The sequence below is a fragment of the Neovison vison genome, chromosome 5, assembly GCF_020171115.1.
Source record: "Neovison vison isolate M4711 chromosome 5, ASM_NN_V1, whole genome shotgun sequence".
Taxonomy (NCBI): domain Eukaryota; kingdom Metazoa; phylum Chordata; class Mammalia; order Carnivora; family Mustelidae; genus Neogale; species Neogale vison.
The window spans coordinates 167,134,888-167,151,685 of record NC_058095.1 but is presented as its reverse complement, the minus strand read 5'-3'; the positions used below and the strand labels follow the sequence as shown (position 1 = coordinate 167,151,685).

At 45.1% G+C, this 16,798-nt stretch overlaps 1 protein-coding gene across 10 annotated transcripts in view; it reads right to left on the bottom strand.

Moving 5' to 3' along the window:
- The window catches only part of UPF3A (UPF3A regulator of nonsense mediated mRNA decay), a 35,463-nt gene extending 20,099 nt beyond the window's left edge, over positions 1 to 15,364 (bottom strand). For 4 of the 10 annotated variants that reach the window (XM_044250178.1, XM_044250180.1, XM_044250181.1 and 1 more), the window contains exons 1-8: positions 15,136 to 15,364; positions 14,423 to 14,529; positions 13,185 to 13,291; positions 9,094 to 9,192; positions 8,859 to 8,969; positions 5,311 to 5,366; positions 5,063 to 5,221; positions 549 to 697 (exon numbers count right to left, since the gene is read on the bottom strand). In XM_044250178.1, coding sequence (XP_044106113.1) covers positions 549 to 697; positions 5,063 to 5,221; positions 5,311 to 5,366; positions 8,859 to 8,969; positions 9,094 to 9,192; positions 13,185 to 13,291; positions 14,423 to 14,529; positions 15,136 to 15,342 — 995 coding nt within the window. In that variant the 5' untranslated portion in view covers positions 15,343 to 15,364. Of the gene's footprint in view, positions 1 to 548; positions 698 to 5,062; positions 5,222 to 5,310; positions 5,367 to 8,858; positions 8,970 to 9,093; positions 9,193 to 9,403; positions 9,680 to 13,184; positions 13,292 to 14,422; positions 14,530 to 15,135 lie in introns of those variants that run through there. The other 6 variants (XM_044250179.1, XM_044250185.1, XM_044250186.1 and 3 more) reach the window with 6 other exon arrangements.
- Between the last annotated feature and the right edge of the window lie 1,434 nt (positions 15,365 to 16,798).

Here is a 16,798-nt window from a genome sequence, read left to right as displayed (position 1 = left end):
AGGGGCTCCACCTGACAAGGTTCGGACGGGTCTCTCTGGCGCCTGCGCAGAAGCTGTCTGTCCCGCTCCCACAGAAGCTTGAGCTCCTCACAGAGCAGCAGGCCTCAAGCAGGCTGAGAAGTACAAGCCAAGGACCCACAGCCTGAGACAGGCAGGGCTAATGGAAGACCAGGATCCACAGCTGCTGGTCAGAGTCCACGGAAGGGCCACGGGGATGTTAACACCAACAAAGGAATCCCAGCACTTGGACAAGAGAGCGCGAAGGAGATCCTCAAGACCTAAAGGGTGATAACGGGAATCCAAAGGAAAAGGCCAGGCCAGGCACAGCTAAGGAATCAGGAGAAGGACGTGTCCCTGCTTCGAAGACCTGAAGCTGCAGATAAAAGGAACTAAGTTCCTAGTATGAGCAAGGAGAAATAAGAGTGTGGAGGAGCAGATCGTGGTAAAATCCCTGAATTCCATAAGCAGTGTGAAACACAAGCACTTGTACCAAGACAGGACAGTCTGAGATCCTTCACGTGGTCAAAGCAACAGAAGCGCGGGCTTACTTTTCCCTGGGCTCCTCCACCAAGCTCCCAAAGGGCGTGGGCTTCAGGACAGCCCAGGGCTCCCGTTTTCCATCTCCGATATCCACTTCCTCTGCTCTTTCTTTTGGCTTTTCAGTTGGTTCCTCCCCCTTTTCCGGTTTCTTAAGAAGCTAAGAAATTATAATGTCAGGAGAATGTCACTTTTGGAGTATTTTATAAATGAAGATGTTTAATAATAAATTAAAAATAGAAAACAACATTGAGCGCAAATGTCTGGATAGCAAAAAAATGTAAGCTAAAGGTGCAGCAACCGGGTTTTTGGTTAAATACTGAGGGGAACATTCAGTCAATGAAATACTCTAGTTATGAAGAACAACTTAGGACAGCTGATGTGATGAGAAGATGCTCTTATTGACAAATGAATGCCCTGGTCTCTGTTTACACACACAGAGAAACATCTAATGCTGGCAACGCTGTGTTAACAATGATGACTTTCAGGCGGTGGTGGAACGGCAGTGATCTTTCCTTTTGTCACCAAGTTCTAATTTTTCCTAAAATGAACAAGTGCTGCTGCTGTAATATGTAAAAATATATTGTTTAAAATGTTGCTTCTACACCGATGACTTTGAGAATAACCTTTTTGAAAACACGTCTTATTCTTTCTTTAATCAGCCTGAGCAGGTTGCTATCTTTGAATCTGGGCCTTCCCCCAATTCTCTGCATACTTTACTCTTTGAAATTCAAGTGCCACAGGTAAGTCAGTTTATAAAACAAAAGTAAAAGGCATACTTCTGAAAATTTTTTTCAAACTTAGAAAAGTGAGCATATTTTAAATTGTACTATAGCAAAATTACACACAGATAAATTTCAACTATATGAGTTCATTTAAGAATGAAACAGAAAAGGTAAGACCAAATATGGAAATTTGCTTCTCATCACAGATGTGCACTATGCTAACATACATGCTCTTCTTCTGCCTGTGGGGTCTGTGAATTTAAACATCTCCTTTCAGGTATCTAATGATATTTACGTTTTAAGGTTTTATTTATTTATCCAATAGTGCACGCACATGGAGAGGGAATGGCAGGCAGAAGGAGACACAGACTCCCCGCTGAGCAGGGAGCCCGTACTTGCAGCTAGATCCCAGGGCCCTGGGATCATGACCTCAGCCAAAGGCAGACACTAAACTGAATGACCCACTCAGGCGCCCCTATTGACATATATATATATTTTTAAAGATTTTATTTATTTGACAGAGAGAAAAACACAGTGAGAGAGGGAACACAGAAGAGGGAGTGGGAAAGGGAGAAGCAGGCTCCTCACAGAACAGGGAGCCTGGTGTGAGGCTCAATCCCAAGACCCTGGGATCATGACTTGAGCTGAAGGCAGACGCTTAACAACTGAGCTACCCATGTGCTCCGACATATTTTTTAATTAAAAAGGTAACATATGCTGGTAATAAAAGTAAACCACAGGGAAGTATAATAGTTTATGTTTCCACCCATCCATCCAACAAATAATTTTGTGCACCTGTGAATCGTTTTTACCTCCAACACCTCTGAAACCAAATGTGTGGTGTCCTTTCCGACACCATTTCTCCAGCCCTCCAACACAGACTTGGGCGTCCTATAATTCTATTCAGTTTTGACACTAGCTAGCTGGAATTAATGTCAGGTTACACAAACCTGTCCCCACTTCAGACGTCTGAAGGTACCCGTGGCCTCAGCCACCTGTCATCTCACTGGCATATGGAAGACACTCCAGAGATGGCAAGGATTTTAAGAGCTATGTGCCAGGAACCGGGGAAAAAGACTATGTCGGGTACTAGGAATATAGTTGTGAATAAGAGACAAGTGCCCACCATGAAGGAATTCACAGGACGTTCCAGCTGAGTCAGTGGTCGCCATGGGGGGAGGGGAGTATGCAGTAACAAAATAGAAAAAGTGAACCAGATATTCTTAGGTGTCATGCTACAAACATCTACCAAAACAGAAAAAAAGGACAGAGAGATGTAGGGTGAGGAGTGATGGCTTCTCAAGGGGTTCAGGGAGGCTCTCTCTATGGAGGTAAGACAGGATGAGGAAACACTTTTAAGAAAACTTAAGTGTTGGGAGAAAGCTCCCGGTGGAAGGAAGCAAGCAGAAGCCTAGCGCGAAATCAGACTGGCAAAGGGAGGAGGAGACAGGGAGGAGACAGGGAGGAGACAGGGAGGGAGGAGGAAAGAGGGAAGGAGGAGGAGGGACGAGGGAGGGAGGGAGGGGAAAGTGGGGGAAGGAGGTAAGAGGGAGGGGGGAGGAGCCAGGCACCGGAGGAGGTGGAAGCAGATGCCATGTTTTCTGTGCGTCCACCCAGCCCACATCTGTTTTCAATAAGTTTTGTGAAAAAGGTCACACAAGGGGCGCCTGGGTGGCTCAGTGGGTTAAGCCGCTGCCTTCAGCTCAGGTCATGGTCTCAGGGTCCTAGGATCGAGCCCCGTGTCGGGCTCTCTGCTCAGCGGGGAGCCTGCTTCCCCGTCTCTCTCTGCCTACTTGTGATCTGTCAAATAAATCTTAAAAAAAAAAAAAAATCACACAACTTTGTTAATAATGTAATCTATTTCCTATACGATGTGTATATTCAGGAATTTTTTTTGTAACTTTGGTAAACTAACTTCCTACTTCAACTTAAGCTCATTACTTGGAGTCCTCAGAAGAAAATAAAAACAGCTGGGTTGCTTATATAATGGTTTTCTTTACTGTTAAAAATAGCCATGAGCCTCACTCTCTGCAGCTGTCATTTTTATGATATTAACACAAACTCTTTTAGCATTTCTTCACTGATTTTATTTTTCAGGTTAAAAAAATTTTAATTCTCAAAATGATTTGTATTATCAGACATCCCTCCAGCTAGTGAGCCCCATGTGACCAACTATAAGGAGAAACTGATTTAGAAGCAAAGGCCTAGAAAAAAGCTTCACTTCCCTTGAAGAAATGGCATGTTTTTTCCTCACAGATAATGAAACTGTTTCCCATCAAGCACATCAGAAACTAATCTATGATGGATAAAGATGTAAAGCAAATATATATACACGTATGTATGTATATACACACACATATATACAAGTATACATGTTTATATACACATATATATTACATGAATATATGCACACGTTTATATAATCATATATATTCATATATACATTCAATATACATGTATACATGTTTATATACACACGTATATAATGTTATATATACATGTATATATACATTAATATATGTATATGTGTATTTATATATAATTATACATATTCATACATACATTTAATATATGAATACATGTTTATATATACATGTATATATGCATGAAAATATCTATCTATCTCCAATGCAATACTATGCAGCCATCAAAAAAGAATGAGATTTTTGCCATCTGCAACAATGTGGATGGAACTAGAGGGTATTATGCTGAGCGAAATAAGTGAATCAGAGAAAGACAATTATCATATGACTATATAGTATCACTCATAGGTGAAATTTAAGAAATAAAACAAGATCACAGGGAAGAGAGGAAAAAATAAAACAGGATGAAATCAGAGAGGCAGACAAACCATAAGAGTCTCTTGATCATAGGAAACAAACTGAGGGCTGCTGGAGGGGAGGGGGTGGGGAGGGCTAACCGGGGCATGGGCAGTGAGGAGGGCACCGGATGCAACGAGCACTGGGTGTTATTTAAGACGAACGAATCACCGACCTCGACCTCTGAAACATAATACACTATATGTTAACTGATTAAAATACATATATATAAAAAAGAAACTAAACTGTGGCTCAGTTATGCCGACTCTGACCTCTTCCCCATCCTCTCTTTCTACTCTACCTTCCCTCAAGTCCTGATCTTTTATTTTCTTTCTAAGATACAATTTTAATAAACCCCTAAAAGTACTTCAAAGTCTTCTTGAAATGAAGGAAAATATATATTAGGTTGAAATCTAGGTTTGTTAAGGTCACAAGGAGGGGGGACTCACACTGAAGCACCCTATTTTCTACTACTGTGCACTAACCCACCCTTCTAAATGAACACATTAGTCAAAGGACAAACTGGGCAAGAGAAACCACTGCTGGTACTGTAAAAAAAAAAAAAAAAAAAAAAGGTAAAACCCAATCCCAAGAGTGAACCTTCACGTAGAAAGGCCAGTATACACTGAGCCAGTAGTTTCCAAATGTGTGCATTTTAGGCAGGGAGTCTTTTCTCTAAAAGAAAATGTAAGCAGAAGCCCAATCGGTGACAAGTAAGTGTGGGGTTCCTTTGGATGAAGTGCTGCCATCACACCCAAGAGGCCGGGCCTCCGCCCCAACAGTATGTCCAAAGAACCCCCCAGGGCTCAGGGAATCCAGTTTGAGAACCACTGCTGTACTGCAGAGAAATGGAACCATAATAGCAAAAGAGGAGGCTAACTGAAAATGTCCTTACAAGTTAGAAGAGCTAAATACCTGAAAAGCACAGCTGTAGCAGAACTAGCTTTGGAAAAAAGAAATGAGCTGTTTCCTCAGAATTACCTTAATCCTTACTTCTCTCTCAGCAGCTCTCTTCTGTCTGTCCGCCTCCTTCCTCTTACACCTCTCCTCTTCTCTCTTTTTTCTCTTTTCTTCTTCCCGTAAACGCTTCTTCTCCAGCTCCCTTCTCCTTCGCTCTTCTCGCTTCTCTTCTCGAATCCTCTAGAGATGTGGAAAAGCATGTGTATAAATTATCTCTGTGGACACGGCAGGGACAGGAAGGGTCCTCATCAGGTAAAGGGTGGACCTACCTGCTTCTCTAATTTTCTATTTCTAATATATTCCAAAAGAGGTGTGGTTCTTCTAGCTAAAACACAAAAATTGTAATATAGTATTGAACTTTAAAATAAGATTTCTTTTCTTCATCTTAAATACTTGTTTCCAATTTAATCTTTAGTCAGCCTGGCTATTTCGGAAGAGCATGCGACTCTTGATCTCAAGGTGGTAAATTCAAGCCCCATGCTGGGTGCAGAGACTACTTAAAAATATAATCTTATAAACCAATAAATAAAATTTAGATGAGCATACATTGTATTGGGGGGAGTTCCTACTTCATCACTATAAAGTCAAGTCAAGTCAGTGTCAGAGGCACTGACAACTCTACAAATAGTAGGCAACAAATTCCTGATTCTCAAGGGAGTCTCCATACTACTTACAAAGATGCTATAAAAGCAAAAAAGAAGAATGAGTACCACACATTAGACTTCCCAAACACTATGAGCATCTTCCCATTTTTGCAGATATTTTAAAACATTACATAACATGGTTATAGATTCACTTTGATTCAACACATATTCTGGAAGTTTCTTCCTTTTCTGCTTTCCAGACAATGATGTTAAACAATGTAGATTCTTGTCATCTCTTGTATACACTCCACAAACCAAAATAACCAGATGTAAAAGTTTAGACAGTGACCCCACAGGGTACTTCATCTAAGCAACACTAACTACCCAGGAATAATCTCTCTGTAAACTCAAACTCAATGCTCAGCTTTCATGCCCCGGATGTGTCTGATCTGCCCTGGAATTTGGTGCCCAAATACCAAATATGGCAAGCCTCAAGGCAGTCTCTTGGGGAGAGTGGTTTTGAGAAACATGTATTCTCCATGGCAGTGGCTCACAATGCAGGTGGGAAGGTGGAAGATGGTGTAGGTCTCCTCCACAGCTCTTTCAAGACCTTAGATTAAATGAGGGAAGAAGAATCCCTGGATGCACTTGAAGACTGGCCATGACATTTCTCGAATTCTGAGGATCAGGAATTAATCAGGAATTTTATAAGAGAGCCCTGGGCAGGGATTCTTAACTTGGAATTAAGGACTCCTAAACAGCTTGACATAATGTGTCAAATGGCCCCAGATTTGGGGCTGTGTAAATGTCCACATTTCATCACAGGTGCAGAGGCCAAGAAGAGCCCATTACCTCCCCGGATGTCTCCTAAGCTAATCACGAACTCTGGTTCAGGATGAGCACAGCTTACGCCCTCTGGAACAGGCAGCTGCCTCAAATTAGGGAGGACTCTTGCTCTGCACCATGGGAGTTTGGGACTTGTCGGCAAAGAGCAGGAACCAGACCTCCCTGGGTGACTGGAGGAGCTGACAAGACGCCACCCGTCTACTCCCTTCGCCAATGAACTACCTGCCTTGTTACCCCAAAGGATGAACAGGAAAAGGGTAAATGAGACCCTGTATTAGAAAGTGCTTTACAAACCATAAAAGTGTATCATTTGTTAAAGAGAAGGTGCCTGGCCATGTAATACAACGCTAATTTAACTAACAACCTGTTACCACTTACAGACAGCTGCTGCATCCTGGGCACTGTCACGATGACCTAGGAGGACACAGGGATGCTAAGTCTCAAGGCAGGAAGCTGAGCCCAGGTCTGTCTGCTCTACAGACCCTGCTATGCCACTGCATTAACCTGCAGCTTCAGAGGGAACTAATATTTCCATTTATTAAATTAATAAAAGAAAATTATGGAATTTCAATTATGGAAGTTAGTATTTCCAACCCTCATTGCTCTGACTAGATCACTTACTGGATTCTAACTAGAATCCAGTAAAGACCAAAATTTAAGAAAAGGGCAATTTGCCTTGAATTGCCAGATTAAGATCCAAACTTTGATGGGCAAACACGATCACAGAAACAAAGCTCCACAGCCTCATTCTGGGCTACTAATTGTGAACACTTACTTATCCCATAAAACACTACAATGCACCTACTGTGCACCAGGCACTGGGAAAGGGGCTAGGGAAGGGAGAGGATATCCCTCCAGTGTGGGGGTGTCTGGCCACCAAGGACTATCTCAAAACTGCCCAGAAGTGGAAGACCCTGGTCCTTTTCTGTGATTATCCTGTACAAGAGAATTTACAGCAAGGCGTGGGGCGGGGGGGGGGGGTACTATAAATAATTTCTAAGCTGCTTTTTTTTAGCTCTTCTTAAATTTAACATGTTCTACAGTGATCTCTTTTTTTTTTTTCCAATTTATTTATTTTCAGAAAAACATTATTCATTATTTTTTCACCACACCCAGTGCTCCATGCAAGCCGTGCCCTCTATAATACCCACCACCTGGTACCCCAACCTCCCACCCCGCCCCCCGCCCCTTCAAACCCCTCAGACTGTTTTTCAGAGTCCATAGTCTCTCATGGTTCACCTCCCCTTCCAATTTACCCAAATTCCCTACTCCCCTCTAACGCCCCTTGTCCTCCATGCTATTTGTTATGCTCCACAAATGAGTGAAACCATATGATAATTGACTCTCTCTGCTTGACTGATTTCACTCAGCATACAGTGATCTCTTGATTCACTTCCAGTACTGTTTCCTCCCTCCCCAGTCTGCCCTGCCAGTAATGGTGCCTCCACCCACTGATCCGTTCAAGTCAAGCTCCTGGAGGCCTGAATTCTTTCTGTTTCCTTTCTTCCCACACCTAATCTGCCAGAGCATAGGCAGACTCTGCCAGCTAGTGTAAGAAGCCCTCCCTGGACTGGAGCAAAGTCTCCCCACACTCCCCAAAGCCCGGTGTCTCCTCAGGCATGGAGTGCCTGGAGTGATGCCTGGAGTGATGCATGGGGAAAACTAATCAGGCTCCCTTAGCAGTCTCAGCTATCTCCCAAACTCCGAATCTCTTCCCCACCTGCCCCCGACCCTGTTCCTGTTCCTACAGGCCCGCAGCTCAGCTTCCAGCTGTCTCTAGTCCCTTCTCCTTCCATGTCTTAGCGGGGGCTTCTCTCACAGGGCCTCTCCCTCCCTGGACTGTCTCATCACACTGTGGCACTGATCACACGGACATGCCCTGGCTTAAAGCCTGATTACTGCTGCAGGTGTTAACTTCAGTTTTCCCCATGAGCAGGGCAGATACCTGACAGCACAGGCCTCGTGTGTCCCGTTCATGCTCACTCTGCACACCAAGGCTGAGTCAGTATCCACTCAACATGTGCTGACCAAAAATGATCACATGCATGCTAAGCAAATCTTTGTAAATATTAACTTTAGCGATTAAAAGATCCTTTGCACTACACACGCAGTAAACCAGCTGCTACAAAATATAAAACTCCATTCTCCACTCCTCACCTGGGAGCATCATAACTGTGAACAAATAAATGGAGCTAAAACCTCTGGTGCTCTCCCTTAGTAGACTGGACAGATGCTCAGAAATATTTTTCCAGGTTGCCATAATTTTTACAACCGGAAAACACTCTACATCCCTGCTAAGCCTGTCACAAGTGTGAATTTTTAAATAATCCTGAAAAGGAAGTAAATATACATCTCAGTCAAAGAAGAGAAGAAATGAGCAAACAGACCAATAAGTTCTCTAGTCTTTGCCTCTATGTCTCCCAGGAGAGTTTCAGGATTGGCATTAGGTTTCTCTTCCTCCACACAGTAAGTTTCCAAAAACTTCTTATATTCTGGATCTGTAAATTAAAAAAGAAAAAAAGAAAAGAAACACGTTCCTTCCCACATACGGGAGAGGAATTCTATTTGATAGGTGTATTTACTCTGGCAGTTTCATAATGCAGCCTTTGTAAAGGGACTCACCGTCTTCAATGCTTCCAGTTTTGGCATCTTTTTTCTTTATTTTCTTTTTGGCTATCTTCTGGAATGGGGCAAACTCTACCACCGCAGGATATTCTAGGCCTTTAACAGAAAAAAAATTGCAAAAACCACTCTAAAATTCCACTATACTCATTTTGGAAAATAATGATTTAGCTTTCTTTCTTTTTTGGGGGGAGATGGGGAGGCAGAGGGAGAGAGAATTTTAAGCAGGCTCCATACCCAGCAGAGCCCAACATGGGGCTCAATCCCATGACCCTGAGACCAGAGCCAAAACCAAGAGTCAGATGCTTACCTGACCGAGTCACCCAGGTGCCCCGTGATCTAGCTTTCTTAAAGACTGACCATAACAACATTACTGTTTAAACTATTATTTTCAAGTACCTGCAAACTTAGCATATCAAACTCCAAATATGAACAAAGGACGAGTACTTACTTATTAAAGAAAATGATTTCTCATGTTGCAGTAGTGGTTACATAACTGAATGCATTCAAAATTCATCAAGCTGCATACCTTAAATGTCAATAAACCCTTCTCTCCATTCCTGAAGAGTTTATCATAGAATTCCTTTAACTAGGTTCCTTAGTCACATTTTTTTTAAATTTTAAAAGGTTAATTCAAATCATCAATCTGTTATAGGAGTTCAAGGGAATTATTATGCTTAGAAGAGATACTTGGCTAAAAGAGGGGCCTCAGAGGGGACACCCAATACTCAGACAAGGTTTGCTTCAAACAGAAAAGTTCAGAACAAAAGCCAAGAGGAACTGATTTGGTTATTACGTGTGGGTGCATGGGAGTGGGGTCCAGGAGCATAACGAGAAACATTCACTATTTACTTAACTGATGGAACACTTCCATGTTGGTACTGAATCCTTTATCCTTGTCAGGAATGGTCAGGTGATGACGATATTGCAACTCTTATTCATCTGGACAATAATTTTGTGTTAACCTTAAGTATTCAGAATAAAGTGAAGGACCAGCAGGAGAGCAGGGCTTTGGACAGACAGGAACAATGTCTGATCCCCTGCTGCACCCACACGACTAGTACATAGATATTTGCTAAGTAGGAGTTGACACACTTCCTGACTTCAAAACTTCTTACAAAGCTATGGTAATCAAAACAGTATGGTACTGGCATAAAAGAAGAAACAGATCGATGGATTAGAACAGAGAGCCCAGAAATAAACCCTCACATACATGATCAAATGGTTTTCCATGAGGGTGCCAAGACTATTCAATAGGGAAAGGACAGTCTTCTTTAACAAATACTGCTGGAGGGCACCTGGGTGGCTCAGTCAGTTAAGTGTCTGCCTTCAGCTCAGGTCATGGTCCCAGAGTCTAGGGATCAAACCTTGTGTCAGGCTCCCTGCTTACTATGGAGTCTGCTTCTCCCTCTGCCCTTCATATTGCTCATGCTCTCTCTCTCTCTTGCTTGTGTGCATGCTCTCTCTAATAAAAAGAATCATTAAAAAAAAAAAAATACTGCTCAAGAAACTGGATATCCACATGCAAAAGAATGGAGCTGGACTCTTACCAGATACCACAGACAAAAGCTGACTCAAAATGGGTCAAACACCTAAACATGAGACCTAAAACTATAAAACTCTTGGAAGAAAACATGGAGGAAAAGCCTGACATTGAATTTGGCAATGATATCTTAGATGTAACATCAAAAGTGCAGGCAACTAAAGTAAAAACAGAAAAACTGGACCACATCACATTAAAACCATCTGTCACAGAATACAATCAACAGAATATAAAGGCTACCTATGGAGTGGGAAAAAAAAATCATACATCTGATGAGGTGTTACGATCTATAATATATACCAAAAAAAAAAAAAAAAATCTACAACTTAACAAGAAACAAATAACTCAATTTAAACATGGGCTTTCCTCCAAAGACATACAAATGACCAAAAAGCACACAAAGATACTCAAAACCACTAAGCATTAGGAAAACACAAGTCAAAACCCCAGTGACATGCTATCTCATACTTATTATGAGGTCTGCTATCGAAGAAACAGAAAACAGCAGCAGGTGGGAGGAGAAACTGGAGGCCTCATGCCCAGATGGTGAGGGTACAAAATGAAGTAGCCTCTAAGGAAAACAGTATGGCAGTTCCTCAAAACATTAAAAACATACTTACTATATGATCTAACAATTCCACTATGGTTATACCCAAAAAACTGAAAGCAGAGTCTCAAAGAGATACTTGTACACCATGTTCACAGCAGCACTATTCATAACAGCAAAGAGCTGGAAGCAACCAACGTGTCCACTGACAGAAACAACATGTGGCATATACCCATAGTAAAGTATTTTTCAGCCTTAAAAAGGAAATTCTGAGACATGCTACAGTATGGGTGAACATAGAAGACACCATGTGATGTGAACTAAGCCAGTCACAAGAAGAGAAATGCTATTTGATTCCACTTATATGAGGTATGTAAACTAGTAAATTCATTAAAAAAAAAGAAAGAAAGAAAGGAGAATGCCAAGGGCTAGGGGTCAGGGAGAGGTGGGGAATTATTTAAAAAGAGTCCAGATCTTTAGTTTTGTAAGATCTGGAGATGGTGTGAATGTACTCAACACTCCCGAACTGTGAGGAATGCCTGGGTGGCTCAGTCAGCTGAGCACATAGAGCATCTGACTCTTGGTTTGGGCTCAGGTCATGATCTCAGGATCCTGGGATTGAGGCACCGGCCTCTGCACTCAGGCACAGAGTCTGCTTGTCTCTCTCCCTCGCTTCTGCTTCTCCCTTCACACGTGTGTGCTCTCTCTCAAATAAATGAAATCTTTAAAAAAAAAAACTAAGATGATAAATTTATGTTATCTTTACCATAACTTTTTGAAAAATAAAGGAAAAAGGCACTTGAATAAAGAAGGATTCAACACAAACATTGAATAGTTCAAGATTAGATCTGCTTCTCCTTACAGGAAAGACTCCCTTGGCCTCAGCCTAGTCAGTCTTCAAGGATATTTTGTTAGCTCTCAGTGAGGAAGAAAACACTTATCACCAGTGGGGTTGGGTGGAGTGGGAGGAGTGTGGTTGGTGAGGCAGATACAGAGAATACGGTCTTACAGGTGTAGAGGCTTGGTCACAATGGACAACAACAGGTGACAGTCTGACGGGAAGGAAGGCAAAGGCAAGATCCAAAAACCACAGAGAACCAGAACCATTTAGAGTAGAGGTAAATGTCCCTGTCTCAGCAGGCAATGCTGTTCAACAGAGTCAGAAACTTAAGTTCATTATTACAATCCCCTCCCCCATGACATTGTCCAGTAATGGTATAATTATGAGAAGTACTCTGTTTAACATTCTTATTTTTTAAATTTTTTTCAAGATGTAAGTTTACTTATTTTACAGGTGCTGGATTGCTCTGTCAGTTAAGCCTCTGCCTTCACCACAGGTCGATCCTGGGATCGAGCCCTGCATGGGGCTCTCTGCTCAGTGGGGAGCCTGCTTCTCGCTCTCCCTCTGCCTACTAATTCCCTTGCTCGTGCTCTTTCTCTATCAAATAAATAAAATCTTAAATAAAAAGATTATTTACTTATTTTAGTGCGGGAGGTGGGGCAGAGAGAGAGAGAGAGAATCTTAAGAAGCCCCCTCATTAAATGCAGAAGCTGATGCTGACAACATGACCTGAGCCAAAACTAAGAATCACATGCTTAACTCACTGAGCCACCCAGGTGCCCCCAAATTACTCTGTTTAAAAAGACAGAAATGTAAGTGAATAATACGCTTTAGAAAATTTGTTGCACAAGAGTAAAGTGATTTGGTTTTGGAACATAAGAAAGTGAAGTTCACGTGCCCAGAAAACTCACTTATATGAAAAAGTTTATATAAAAAAAATATATATATAGATTGTCTCTGATACAGGGAATTGATGGGAGTTCTTTGGTTTATGTATCTTAATTTTCAAGGTAAGCACATAACCACAGCAATACAATTGAAATTTATGAGCTTATTTTACCCTGGTGTCTGAGAACTTATTTATAACTCACAAACATTTCCAGCAAAACTTAATTAACTTGGAGATCATAGTAAAGAGTTTAGAAAGCCAAAGATCCAACCTTTACTGTCGATGAAGATATAGCCATCGAAACGATCTCTAAAAAGAAGGATGTCATCAGGATTTCTAAAATTAATGTATGCTCTTGAGTAAAGATGAGGATAAAGACTGAAATAAGAGATAACAGTGAAAACAGTCAGTAAAAAATGTAAGACTTCTTTAATTTTGCTTCTTTTTCTTTTATAGATACAACAAGCGGAAACCTATGTCACAGAAACCTCTCAGCTAATTATAATCTGGGTAATCTTTAGCAAAAAAACAAAACAAAACAAAGCAAAACCCACAAAAAAATAAGGAAAACATGACCCAAGATCTTTTTAGTGACTTGGGAAAGACGCTTAAGGTTAGTATCTTGACTACAAAGAACCGGCTTCAAATACTGGTTTTCCAGGGCTGAAAGCCAAAGGCAAGGTCACTCAAAGGTCATTCCTTATCACACATCAGGACCGGGCGGGATCACTCGTAGATGCAAACGTGGCACCGCACCCGGGAGCCTGCGCGGACGCCGCGGACCCCGTCAGGCGCTCGACACGGCGGCTGCGCACGAACCGAGCTTTCTCCTCCGCCTCACAACCCACTTCTTCGTCGGCAGAACTGCCCGCCCCTTCCACCGAGGAGAACACTGAGCTCAGACAGGCTCAGCACGTGCAAAGGGGCCGCCGCCTGCCCTTCAGCCGCACCCGTCTTCTCAAACTCAGTCCTGCAAGTCCCCCCACTAGTCCTTCGCACCACACCTGCCCTCCCCGTCAGTGCTGCGTCTCTTCGACGGGACCGCGCGTGTCCCTTGCGGTCCGCGGGGCTCCCGCGGCTCCGACGAGAACAAGGCACCGCGACGGCCCAGGGCGCGGCGACACCACGAACCGCACAGTGCGCCGCCCGACCGCCCCTGCGGAACGTCCACCCCGAGGTCTGCGTCCTCTGCTCGGGAGAGAAGCCGCGGGCGTCCGCGTGTCCTCGGCGGCCCCTCCTCCCCGGCGTGACGGGGAGCCCGAGAAGCCGGAGCTGTGGGGCGGGCGTGGCGGCGGCGGCACTCGGCTCCGAGCCTGGCCACGGGCGCCCGCTCCGGAGCCGCACGCTCTGCCGCGGGAACCGAGCGAGCGAGCCCAGGTCGGGCCGGCGCGGACACGGCTTCCGCCGCCCCCGCAGCCGCCCCGCAGCCGCCCCCGCAGCCGCCCCGCAGCCGCCCCGCAGCCGCCCCCGCGGCAGGGCCGCCCGCGTCTCCCTCACGCCGCGTCTCACCTCAAGTCGGCCGTGAAGAACTCGAAGTAGTCATGCGCGGGCAGCGGGTGCAGCTGCTCCTCCAGCTGCTCCTTGGTGAGGCCGGGCGGCAGCCGCCGGATCACCACCTGAGGAGACGACGGACGGGGGCTCGGCGTCCGTCCCCGCGCGTCCGTCCCGGAACGCCGCCTGCGCTCGGGCCCGCGGGGCGGAGACGGCCCCCGTCGGGAAGGCCCACAAGTCCGCGCGCGGCCACGGCCACGGCCGGCAGGAAGGGCTGCGCCTCACATAGCCCCTGTCTCCGGAACCTCGACGACGGTGCGCAGGACCGGACCGGACCGGACCACGCCGCGGACCGTGCCTGCCCCGGGCGCAGCTCTTCCTCCCCACGCCAGGAAAGGCCGCGTCAGTCCGCTGTCCGCGGTGCTGAAGCCGCAGGCCACAGCCTCGCCCCCTCGGCTCCTCCCCTACCCCAAGTCCTCCACGCCTTCGCGCAGGACCGTCCCTCTTCTCGCGAGGTTTGCGCGCTCACCCGTCCCCGGAACACACCACCCTTAGCTCCGCCTCCCGCCTCCAGCAGCATCCCGCCTCCCTTTGGCCCCGCCCCACCCCGCTCAAGATCACCCCTCTTCTCGCGAGGTTTGCACGCACCTCTCCGTTTTTGCTTCGACCCACCCTCTTGAAGACCCTCCTCCTATCGCGAGGTTTGCCTGCCCCGCCCCTTCCCCCCCAACCTTGCTCAGAACTGTCTTCTTCTCCTCGCGAGGTTTGCTTGTACCGCCCCCACAGCCGAAGGCCGAGGCTGGTGGCGCCTCTGGTTCCCGCCGCGGCGACTCCCGGCGGAATTGGACTTCCACAGCAGATACCTTTTCCCTCCCGCTCGGGCCCCGCGCGGCAACGGCCGCCCCGGAGCCTCCCACCCCCTCCTTCTCTGAGCGCATCTTGCACCCGCTGCGGAGTCAACGCTGCCTCCCACCCGGAGCCGAAACGTCGCGAGAACTGGGCCACCGCCCCTCCCCCTGGCCCATGATGCTCCACGTCCAGCACCCCACCCCCCTGCCCCACCAACGCCCCAGAGCCTCGGGCGGGCCCCGGACCCGAACTTGCAGACCCGGAGTGCACGGAGCCAGAGAGCCGCGAGCGGCGCGGGCACCCGGGTCTCGGGACGCTCTGGGAGCGGCTAGGTGTGGGAAGGCCTCGCCCAGGAGCCGGTCAGCGGGAAATCAGTGACCAACAAGGGGAGGGGGGGGGACTCGATCCCAGGACCCCAAGATCAAGACTCCCGCCGAAGGCAGACGTCCGACTGACTGGGCCGCCCCGGTGCCCCTCATTAACAAGGTTCTTAAGAAATGCTTTCACAAAAATCACAGAATTTTAGAATTGAGGTTTGACGAAATTCTTCTGAAAATTAAAAAAAACTAATACAAATTTCAAGATCTAGTGAATGAAATATACTTGTACAATAGCTTAAGATTTTATATAAGAAGTAAGTACATCACAAAATCTAGCTTCCTAGACGTCATCACCAAGCCTGTTAAAATGTTTTACATACCCTTAGAACAATAGACAAAGCCAAAAAGTCTCCAAATGTCAGAATAAAGTGAATGAATAAAGTAGGTTAACTCTGCCACACGTGAATGTGGTCCTGGAGTAAATGCTGGTCACAGTTTCCTTGGGAGCACATCTAACTGGTCCGGCAGTGGGAACCACATTCCTCTGAAAGTCGCAGTACCGTCACTTTGAAGCTGGCCAGAAGGATGCCTGTTTAGGAAGCTATCATTGTAAAAGTACAAAACTGGACAGTAATAAAAAACTACTTGACAGTACAACTACACATTACCTTTCTCTGACACTCTCTGAAGCCTAAACATTGGCATTGACTGCTGATCTGAAAAACAGCTTGGCTCCTGCCTTTTATTTCTTAAAGCACTGACAATATGGTAATGGCCCCTTTATCAGGACTGTGGTTTTTCAGACACCTAAAAAAAATCGTACCACATGATCAGTGAAGAAATTACACAAAGAAATATTTTGGTCTGGAAGGCAAAAAATGTGAAAACAGTATTAATACCTTAATTTTTATCTATTTTAAAAATTACTATTTTAAATTCATTTGATTTTCTAGCCCTAGTTAAAGAGGAGAAGCCTAACAATAAGCGCATGTGATCTCTGACAAAGAAACCAAGAAGTCATTAAATAAAGATGAAAACTCAAAACCTCCGTATTTGAGTCTAAAGTGCAAGTGCATTATCATTGCATTAAACCGACATTCACTGTGGTAAGCTGAAATAGAACAGCCTGGATGCTGGGCTCCAGAATCATTAACAGCTGCATTCGGACTCGTCAAATGTACAAAGCCTTACTGAAAGACCTCCTGGAGTCAGCAGTTGGAAATCT